At 35.8% G+C, this 12,129-nt stretch overlaps 1 protein-coding gene across 4 annotated transcripts in view; it reads left to right on the top strand.

The window, feature by feature from the left end:
- The window catches only part of LOC139979122 (uncharacterized), an 83,006-nt gene extending 71,349 nt beyond the window's left edge, over nt 1-11,657 (top strand). For all 4 annotated transcript variants that reach the window (XM_071989815.1, XM_071989814.1, XM_071989813.1 and 1 more), the window contains one exon: nt 11,116-11,657. In XM_071989815.1, coding sequence (XP_071845916.1) covers nt 11,116-11,501 — 386 coding nt within the window. In that variant the 3' untranslated portion in view covers nt 11,502-11,657. The remainder of the gene's footprint in view (nt 1-11,115) is intronic.
- The last annotated feature ends 472 nt before the right edge of the window (nt 11,658-12,129 follow it).

Raw genomic sequence — 12,129 nt, 5'->3', positions numbered from 1 at the left:
TCTCGAAATGAACCGACACCTTTAAAATAAGGTCGTAAATTTCTAGTTATATAAAGTTAAATAAAATGTAACACAATTCACGCGCTCATAAAATATAAGTGTACACAAAAGTCAATGGTTCGTAAATCTTAATGTGTTGTTGTTGTGTTGGCTTATTTTCGATTTCATTATATATATATATATTATTATTCTGGCGACATTCCCAACAAGGCTAATTTGACAAACAATGGATAACACCTTGCACAAAAATCAATATTTTGTGGCCATTGAATTTCCTTTTTTTTTCTGTTTGTTGTTTTCATTTTTGCTTTGTTTTTCATTTTTTTGGTATTTAGGTGAAATTCTGGCTAATATTCGTAGCTTTTTCATTGCTTTAATTTTAGGATTGAAGCATGCTCACCAATCATACATATATTGATCTATGTAAAACAAGGCTGACCATCTGGCAATACTAGTATAGCACATTATAGCACTTTATGACTTTTGAATGGTTCTTTTATGTTTCTTGGCGTCGTTTATGTGGTTTTGTAATACTTCCACAATGAAACCTTTATCGCTGTAGATATAGAGATAGGTATATAGGGCCTCTTCACTCCCCTCCCTCCCCCACCTCTATCTATCTGTATTTTTTTTTTTTAAACATTGTTTGGAAAAGTGATTTCAAATTTTGAGCGAAATATATTTGAAGGTGACGTAGGGATGTTAGAGTTTGGCGTAATAGTTTGAGCCTAGATATTAAGATGTTGGGGCCAAATTAGCTGATGACCGGAGTATCTTGACATTAGGGAAATGTCGAGGCGGGACATATCTGATATTCAGATATTCAACTACAATACCAAGCTCTAAGTTAATTATTTATACATCTGAGCATTTAGAAATTGAAACAAGATATTAATGTAGGCACACACTCAAACCAACATCTTAAGCTTAAACAAGAGAGATCTTTATGATGAGCAGCACCCCCCCCCCCCCGGACCCAGTAGTTAAGAAATATCTATTTCCGTTCCAACACTTAGTTAATTTGAGATTATTCAGAGTAATATTGTCATCTCGCGCATGAGGAATTGATGTCTTATTTTGCTCTTGTTATAGCTGATAGGTTCGCAGAGATTGGCCACAAAAAAAAAATGGCAACCAATTTGCAACCAATTAAAAAACTGTGTATTTGTAGCCAGAAAGTATTTACAAGTTAACAATTTTTATTTTTTATTCCTCGTTGCTTGTTGTTGCTTTGGTTTTTTCGTTTGTTCGTGGCAAAAGAATGTAAAAAATCATACAAGGAGCCATAAATCACCCATTTCGGTGCTAAACACCGGGTTAAGTACAGTTTCAGTTTATTTTCTCTTTGTACCGGTATTCTTCAAGGAGGTATAAGAGACATAAACACATTAACAAATAGAGATAACATAATTGAGATGGCAGTCGCACGAGAGATACCAGACAAAAAAGAGGTATATAAGATTACAGATAAATGTTCTGAAAGTGAGGCACCAGCACTACAGAAAGCGCAAGGATAACCTTCCATATATGAGTGTGCACGTATTATGTGACATTATGCTATAGCGCCCTCGGTTTTTAATTGCACGTCTTTTTGCCACATGGGTTTAAATTAGTATGAGTCCAACTTAACTTCTGTATCGATCGAATTAAACTGACATATATATATATATATATATATATATATATATATATATATATATATATATATATATATATATATATATATATATATATATATATATATATATATATATATATATATATATACCGATTTTAAAGTGGTTTATGTTAAACCGGTATGTCTCGATCTAAAATGGTATTAGTCACTGGTATAGATATCGCCTTAAATTGACATATATGCCGATCCCTCGTGACCTGATATAAATGACCCGCCACACACCCACTGGACACCCTAACGACAAATGATGACGTCAGACTGAACAGGCCCATCTCAAAAAATAATGTTGCACCAGAATGGCAGCGCGTGCGCTTGACTTCACTGATTGTCTCTCTGCAAAACCAGTTTTGGTGCATTTGCAAAGAAGATGTTAAAAGACGTAATGAAGCTACAGAAACAATTTAGACTTAACCGTTTCAGTAAGAGGTTTTTAATGTTAACAATCGGAGTGATATAGGAATATATGCAGTTCCATTTAGGGCCTTCTCATAGCATAAAATTTCGTTAATCTTATTTGGTTTTTACATTTCAAAGATATCTAGCACTTACCGCGATATATATATTTCTCTGGGTCTGCATGATTCAGCAAATATATTATTTCTGATATATAGTACATAATTATGTTGACTGAATATCTTAAAGAGTATAATCGTCCAGAGAAAAAAGTTATAAAACAAATGAAAGAAGCTTGCATATAATTTTTTTTTTTAAGGAAAAGTCGCCCAGGAAAGAACCTGGGCAAGAAACAAACTACCAAACGACTGATCCGCTTCCAACCCCAGTCCCCTTGCATCGGGACTGTGACTGTGTGATCATCGTCAGGTGTGCATCACCATTCTCCTCGAAAGGGAACAGATACTACACATGATCTTAGCCAAAAAGGCCGAGAAGCATATACTGATCATCCTGGTGAAACTTAAAGCATGCAGTTCTTGCATTGCGTTTCCCGAGATATTGATACTGTAGTTGAAGTGGTAACACTTTGTATAGCAGTGAACTTGAAGCAAACAGGTGTGATGTCATAGATGCACACTTTAAAACAGCAAAATGTTTTAGTTTTCCTGTATCCTTTTCAATTCATTGTTTTGACCTTGGATTGGATAGGATAGCCGATTCCCAGGGCTTTATCAGTTAAAACTGGTAAACGGTGAGCGCCGGTTAGTTATTTAAAACTGATGTATATTATAATTTCTTAACACGTGTTACATTTATGACCAGTTGCTGCTGAGGAGTACTTACAAACAGAAAATACGAACACAATCCTATGCATAATGATTGACTAGACTAACCAGACTACTCTGAAGGTTTCGTCAATAATCTCGTCAACATTTTAATAGAAAGTGGATGCTACTTTACTGCAAACAACTTTTAATCTACAATTTCAACTTTCTTTATACGGGGTATACTTACTAGTCAAAATTTTTTCCACAGTAACATCTGCTGACAGGTCTAACATGTGGTTACGGTGTTTTAATACACTTCAGTTTATACTGATTAACGGTTGTCTCTTATTCTACAAACTGATCACGCCATGTACATTGGGTGTACAGTAGCATCTGCTGACATGTCTAACATGTGTTACGGTGTAATAATCAGTTAAAACGCTACTTCAGTTTATTGATTAACGGTTGTCTCTTATTGACGGTCTTATTAACGGTTGTCTCTTATTCATAGTACAATCTGATCAAGCCATGTAAATTGGGTGGATATAGGATTCCAAAGTTTGCTTCTAGGGGATGTGAATATAACAATACCACATTGAATTTGAAGTTTCAATGTGCTGTTTTATACATCACCAAGTTCGAAGAAATTGGATGAATGTTTTAAAGAAGAAAAAATCAAGCTACATTTGTCAAAGTGAATCCATATATCTTCAAATGTTTCAAAACATCAAAAGATTGTATTCTTCTTTCATCTGCCAAAAGTAAAAGAATGATTAATTTATAAGAAAAGAATTTCATATGTGCATAAATTATACCCCTATCCAATATGGAGGAGTTCAAACTGTTTCGAGAATATTCAGTGGGTTCCAAGAAAGTTTATAATTGTGATCTTAAAAACTTTAACATACTGAATTTGCACATGCGTGTACATATCTATAAAGCAAAACTAAATGTCGATTTCTGTGTCAAGTTTCGTTAGTTTTGATTGACCTTAATTAAGGAAAGGTTTCTTTAACAAAGTTATCGACCTTATAGAGCTGTAGTAGACCCTTACTCCTAATGGAACCCTTAATGAAAAATGATCAACATTTTGTTGTTGTTGGTGGACTCAACATCAGCCATTATTGTTTTTAATAAAATTAAGCACAAAGCGTGTCGTCGGAGTAAAACCAAATGTCATATGTGGTTAGAGTTTTCAAAACATTTAATTAACAAACAGGGTTAAAAGATTTCCCTAATGGGTTCTCTCTTGATTTTTAAATATCTCTATAAATTTGTTTGACCTTTTCCTTGAAAGACCAATAATTATCCAAGTAGTCTGTATATAATGCAGAGGATAGCTCTCTGTTTTGTTAACCCCTTTTTCCAAAGACCTTTTTATCGTTAATTTTTTTTTTATATCACTTTTAATCCCCTTTTTTTATATTAAAGACATTTGTCGGTTAGTTGTGGAGTATTTCCGTGAGTTTGGGAGAGTTTTACTTAATCTTTGTGATTAGCCTAGTGTCTTTTAAGAAACAAAGGAAAAATCATTTTGAAGTGATGAATAATTTAATACCACTAAGCGATACGATTTTGGATGTGGAGTTAATTCATATTTGGACGGATTATTTAATTATCGTTCACATAATGTAGAATATTCATGTGGGTTTTGGGGGGGGGGGGCTTGTTTTGATTACTTGCAATGTTTTTTTCAGTAATACTCGTAAAGTGGGACCAACTTTCATTAAAGGGACAACAACGACGTCTATACACATTCAAAAGTATATACCACATAGCAATAATTATGAAACCATTATAAACACATTTGTCCAACTCACATGCATCTCGATTGCTCGTTCCAATGCTGACATAACAAACGAAAAGGAAAATCATGTTATTCAGATGTTATTCGGATTACTGAATAAGGGGTGATGTCATACCTGGTCAACATATCAAACTGTCTCTTTGTTTTCGTTATTTTAAACAAATTAATAAGTACCAATTCCAAATTAAACTGTTTAGTTGTGAGAAAGTCACTAGATCACACATTAGCCAAATCAGAATAACTTCTCTTTGCAAAATTGAATTATTTCAAGGTGATATCATCATTTCAATTTTAAAGTAATTGTAGAACCAGATGGTTGGTGTAAAACCCATGAGTGACGTCACAGATTATTGCGCAATGTAACCATCCATATAAAGCCAATAAACTGTAACATTTTATATCTCGACAACGGGACAAGCCATTAAGTTGGAAGTTGCATCAATGTGTTCCGTTCCAAAAGCTATGGAGCTTTTATTTTTAATTATCAGCCTTCGTCATCCACCTTAATGCTTAATATTTATAGCTCATCAGCTTATAGCACATCAGCACACATCAGTACCAAATTTATCCCCCATGAAAAAAAAAATACTAGAAGGTTTTCGAAGGCACTTTTCTTAGAACACCAAGTATAAGCCCGGAATCCCATGCATGACGTCACATCTAAGGCTATAGACTAACGTTAGGTATACGTTATGTGCAGTACTATGCGCCAGAAGTGATGGGCGTATTTACCTGCAGAATAACTATTTGAATTGAGACAACTGCTACTTTAAAGTCATTCTGTGTAATTATATCTAATGTAATGGTACTGTGGAATGCCATCACTGCACTATCACTAAACGTTAGTTGCATGGTGGTCTGAGCGAACTTAACGTGTGCATTGACGATAATATACTACTGTAGCCTACTAATCGGTAGTTTGATACGTACCAGAGAATGGCATAGTATAGTAGGCTAGGCCTACAACGTGTAATTTGTTGACACTGCTGCGCTGCACGTACCGTACCAGACATTCGTGATGTCACGCTTGTATAGGTGTGACGTCATGTATTTGATTCCGGGCTTACAAGGTGTGCCGGTACTTTTGATTCTTTTGATTCTTTGATTCTTCTACTCTTTCAGAAACCTGCAGGAGTGTTAATTTAGACAATAAGATGTAACATTGCGGGTCACCATATATTTAGCGTGCTTGTCGAAATTTGACCATGGGTGACTATTATCGGACTTCCTAGCATATTTGGGGGCAATATACGGTTGACCTTCAAAGTTCACAAGATGCAGAATATCTATGATGGACTCTTATTGTTGTTCACTGATTGCAATATTATGTCGAGGTACACATCAGAAGTAAAAATGGCTTAAAAAATTGCTTTTAAATCAAAATCTAATGAGTCGCGCATAATCATGTATGGGAACTGTGCGAATAGATTTATCAAAGTCGGATTGACAATTAAGTTGTCAATTAAAACCTTTAATAGAAAAGTTGTGAAATAATTTCTTTTGGTTGTTACATTAGAATTAGTGTTTCACCTGCTCCGTTTAAGGCATTTAACAATTGCCTGGTGCTTTTTATACAACTGCAAGATGGGTTAAGTGTTTGAATTGCAAGACTTCTATATTTTTTCAATTTTAACAACTACCTTACTTCTTTTTCATATCCGCGTCCCAACGATAGAAATACCCCCGCGTCTACCGGATGGCGTACGCCACGATCCATCCCTTCATTGACTCTACACAGTCACGCTAAATTCGTCTCTTTCCAAGTTAACTAGCGTATAGGTAGAGGCATATCCTTCCCCCCACAATACGATAACTACGGAAGCCGAGAGTATTCCCTCGTTTGCCATACTGTTTTGCGTTTGCATTACACAAGCATTGCGTTTGCCACAACGAGTGAGTTTGCCACAAGTAATGAGTTTGCTACTGAGTATGGACTATCATGGCATTAACAAATTTACTTAGCACAATCGTTTAAGATTTGAGCTAAAGGAGATGAAAATTCCCAAACAATACTCCCAACCCATGTGCCACCGCGGAATCTATCTGTTTCGCCCCAAAACGAAATCTCTAAAACACCTGAAATCTCTTTGAAGGGTTTTAGTTAATTTTGTCCTCTTATAAATATCCAAGCATTAAAATAATTAACGAAAATACCTGAAACCCTGCCCCCAAAATTGTCACTTCAGTAAATGTCCATGTTTTTTAGGGACTTTTCTCCACAATTGTTCACCTGACCGACGGATGTGTAGTCTCTACTCTCATTGTAATAATATACCGTGTTGTTAAACTAACGTCCATGCAAGATTGGTCAAATTTTATCAGCAGCTGACCCGTTTACAGTAATGAAATTTAAATTAGAGTGCGCTTATTAAGTGTACTAACGCAATGACAGTTAAATGAAGACGCTAACACGGTCAATTGCCTACTAGTTCTATCTATATATGACGTTCTAGCTATCTATATATGACGTCAGTTATAAGACGTCAGTGAGTTGGGTAAACATATTTCTAGTTTGTATTTAACAAAGAGAACGAGGTGAAAGAAAACAAATTTGGCGATTCATGGGACAAACATATCAGAGAGTAAAGTAATACATGTTTTCAATGTCAACAAAAAATAATTAAAAAATAAAGAAAACTTGTTTTTATATATTTTGTACTTGTTTAATGTCAGAACTTACATGTTATAGCTGTTCAAATTCTGAAATTTTGGGTAATTTAGAAAATTAATATTACTCGTGTAGTGTTCTTTTACGTCCTTAAAAGTGATTTGACATCATAGTTGAAGTATACATTTACACTGGGCTCACGTTTTAAATTGCTCACAGTTTCAATGATTAACTTTACAAAGGCTCACATTTGACAAAGACTCACAGTTTCAATGACTAACTTTTACAATGGCTCACATTTTTACAAAGGGACACATTTTCAATGACTCACATTTTACTAAGGCTCACATATTTAAATGACTCACATTAACACATTTACTAGGCTCCCATATACACAGGCTCGAATTTACAATAATTCCCATTTACAATGGCCCCCATTTACAAGGCTCACATACTACAAAAGCTCACATTTTCAACGATTCACATTTGCAATGACTCACACTTACAATGACTCTCATTTACAATGGCTCACATTTACAAAGGCTCTCATTTTACAAAGGCTCACATTTTACAAAGGCTCACATTTAAAATTACTGACATTTAAAATGACTCACATGTACAATGGCTCAGTAAACTCCCAACGAATTGTAACGACTGATATTTTTTGACGAATTTACTATGTATTAATCATATTTGTGATTTAACTCTTTGTTGAATCTGGTTCCTATACCAATTGGCCATCTATTACATCCAACTTTAAACTAATTCCTTTGCTAGGAAAGTTTTAGAAATGTTAATGATGATTACGACTATGATAGTGACTACGACAACGATAACGACTACGAAAATGACTACGACAGCGACGACAGCGTCGACTACAACTATACCGAATGATTATGATACAACGACTACAATGACAGCGGTAATGACTACTACTATGAGTAGGATTACGACCACGTGTGACACGACTAAGAAGACAGTGACGAAAATGTTAACAAGACTATGACTACAAATACGGCGAGGAAAATGACATCGATAAATAAGTATGACTACGACGCGCCTTGAGAACAATGCCTGCGAAATGACAATTACAACAGCGACTACAAATACTACTATGATAACAACAGTCACCACGGTTACGTTATAAACATAACAAATGCCAACCGTAACGACTATTAAAAATTAATGCGAGTATGATTACCATTACAACTATCATAAAGACGACAAAGGGGACTATGACGACGACACCGGAGAAGAATACGAGTGAGACACAACAATGACTACAAAAACGTAAACGAAAAAATCGTTGCATATGATGACGACAACTATAATAACTACGACAAGGACAATGCCTGCCAAATAACAACTACAAATATGACAATGACAACGACAGTGACTACGGCTTTAGCCAAAAACAACGACAACGGTAAATAGTACGACTACGAGTACCATTACGACTACGACGAAAGTCACGACAATGGCAAACAATAACGACGAGAAATACGACTAAGGTAAGAAAATGACTACAACTACTAAAATGACAACAACAATAATAATGACTACATATATGACGATGACAACGACAGCGACCCACGACTACAACAAACACAATGACAACGGTCACGAATACGACTATTAAGACGAGTAAGACTACGAGAACCATTACGACTAAGACAGCAATGACTATAATAACGACGAGGAATACGACTACGATAGGACAATGACTATAACTACTAAAATAACAACAAAAGACAACGACTACAAATATGTCGATGACAACAACCGTTATTACGACAGTGAATATGAAACCTATCACGACTACGGCAACGACTACAATTACCGAACCACGACAGCCTTAACGGATCAGACTATGACAGTCATCTTGAATACCAGGATTATTACGACTGCCATTTTGACTTAGTCCGCGACGAATTTGAGACTGGCAGTAATTTTGTATTTAATGACTTTTTGAAATTCTACCATTATTGTAGTGTACCATTTTCTAGATCACTGATGAGACTGCAGACACTGCTTCTTTTCAGACAGGTATTCGAAGCTTCCGTAGGCTGTACACGTAAATAATTAAGTAACCACACATTACTATATATATGTCCCTCATGGCCGTATATTCGACGTTTGGAGGCGAATGGCAGTTACGAGTGTACTGTATAATCAAATATCGATTTTACTGAGAAAAAACAAAACCTTTCCTCGACGGAGCAAATTTCAAGGATAAAAGCGTAGTTTGGGAACATAAACTAACAGTAAATCGGCTTAATGATCATAAAAATAAGTCGTTTGTGTCATTGAACTGAGTTATTTAAGATGTGCAAACGTGCTCATGGAAATGAAAAAAATAATAATAATAATAATATTTCTTTTTTAATGAATGCAACCGAGAGTTGCACCAGTGATTCTCATGTTTAACCATTTTCTATAATATTCTATAATAATTAAGATTCTATAATTTCGTTTTCTTCAATTCGGTTTCCTTTCCATTCCAGTGAAAATGAAATATTATGACCATGAGTGGAAGCTAGCACCAATTTTGCGGGGTGTAGTATATAGGCTACCTCAGAAAGTGTAGATTTCACGGAATCCACGTCACGGGTTTATCTCATACTAAAGAAAATCGAATTTTAAGCAGGAATCCGATCAAACCCTGACCGAATTAAATTCGACACTAAATTCAACTCACTAACATATCTAACACAACTTAACTTTCTTTCTCTTTTCCCTGTTTCGATGGAGATTTCAGAGTATAGAAATATTGCTTCGGGGGTTTGGCAAGTTAACAATTTGAAACTTCCTATAGCTATTACCAGGAAGTGTATTCTGGTAGTTTCTATCTTTTCTGATCTTATAGATATTAATAACTGTAAACATTGTTGATGATAAGCGATACAATTACTCGAGACTATCACACATCTGTGGTATATTCAGCTACAACTTCTACTTTCAAGCACCATTTCTTTTTTTGTTGAAAAAGGACATAAAATGTATGGATAAGGAAAACCATTCATGTTTATGAATGCATGCAAAGGTACATGATGTCAGTTTAACATATGGAGGAGGAGGAAACACCTTAGTTGTAACCCCCCCCCTTTCCTTTCCTCCCTGTGTATTCCATGCCCCCCTTCCAAGGAAACCGAAAAAGGGGATGGAAATCTCTTTGAGGGAGAGTTTCATAGCCGAAGCTTCTGTCACGTATTGATCAAACATAATATTTACAGTTTAGGAAATAAGAATATTTTGTGGGCAGCTTTATTATTATTATTTTTTGTGGCCCACATATTGTTCAATAAACCACTATGGAATTTATATGGAAAACAAAAGTATGCAAACTTGTTCGAAAAAAAATCAAACATATTTAATCCATGCAGGATCCCATAAAATGACATTTTCGGACCACGATTGAAACAATGGCAATGGCAAAATAATTTAATGGGAGGACAATGGGTAAGTCTATAAAGTAATGGGTGGGCAAGTTATTTTCATGGGTGGGCAATATAGTCGATTGCGTTGTCAATTGCCTTCACTTAATATTTATGTCGAGATGTTATTTATTATTTCTGGATATTGATATGGAACCATCTTCCCTCTTGCCACCCCGTCTCACCCGTCCCTCCCTCCCTCGCCCCCCCCCCCCCTCTCCCCCCTCTCCCCGGTTCAAGGGGGAGAAAATTATTATGGGTTAAGTAGTTGTTTCGGGAGTTTCCTGATTGAATTCTCGGTTACATCATTGACCAAATGATGATAGTCATGTTTGGTTTTTCTCCATTAAATTTTATAAAGTGGTAACATTTACCCCGAGTTATAAGTTCGTATTTTTTTCTTTTTGTCTCTCCTTTGTCGACAGTTGACGACCCACCAAAGTTACATTTTACATTACAACATGGTCTCCAGCTAGTGCTTCCACCAAAACCACGCCAGGAGGACTTACAAAGACAGCGATTACGTCAGCTATTACGTCAGCTTTATCCGAACGCCGACGAAACGAGTATAGAATATTACCTGAAGCAACATCTCGGTGATAAACCATTAGGGTTAGGTGAAAAACTACCGCAACCAACGACTGGAAGGAGGTTAAGCAAAGCCTTTATTTCGAATACAACGGCTGGATCAAGTCTAGCTGTTAACCTTTTGCAGCGTCGCTTGACGAGACAATTTGATGGAGGGAAACCAATCTTAATGCAAAAACAGGATAGTTCACATAATAACAAGGATATTTTAACGGAAGTTTAAACTTTAACCCCCAAAATGTGTAACGTTTGCAAAATTGAATTTTGGTCACTTAATGATGTATTGCCTTTAAGCTATCTGTAAAAACCAACAGATTATACTTAAATGATAATGTGTGAATCTAATTAACGGTTAAATAAAGTTAATTAACTTAACTTATCTATTTCTGGAATGTGCTATATCAATATGTTTTCTTGTTTCTTAACTTGCTGAAGGTTGTCATTTTCTTTATCAAAAATATTTTGCAGACGTACCGGTATATATAATGAGGAAGGGAATATATTTTCTACAATATACCCCAGGTCCCCCCATGGTCCATGGTCCCGGGTCGTTGCCCTCCCTACTCCCGCCCCTTGTCTCGTTAGAGTTACGTGTTCCTACACAATTCCAACAACTAAATCATTCTCTTTGGTCTCATATGCACAGGATATGCCTTGACACTAATGTTGACAAACGAATAACGTGTTTGCATATATTTCTCTCTTTTTTACCGAAAGTCACGTATAGAGCACAATATTCAGCTTAATGCCGTTTGGTGCGCAACGGCACAACGGTTTCATACACCTGGGAGCTTAAACGACCGGCTGGCTCCCTACATATCCTCATTGCACACAGACTAATACATGGCACG

Source organism: Apostichopus japonicus, chromosome 13 (genome assembly GCF_037975245.1).
Source record: "Apostichopus japonicus isolate 1M-3 chromosome 13, ASM3797524v1, whole genome shotgun sequence".
Classification (NCBI taxonomy): Eukaryota; Metazoa; Echinodermata; class Holothuroidea; order Aspidochirotida; family Stichopodidae; genus Apostichopus; species Apostichopus japonicus.
The sequence above is the reverse complement of the archived record's forward strand: the minus strand, read 5'-3'. Positions and strand labels throughout refer to the sequence as shown.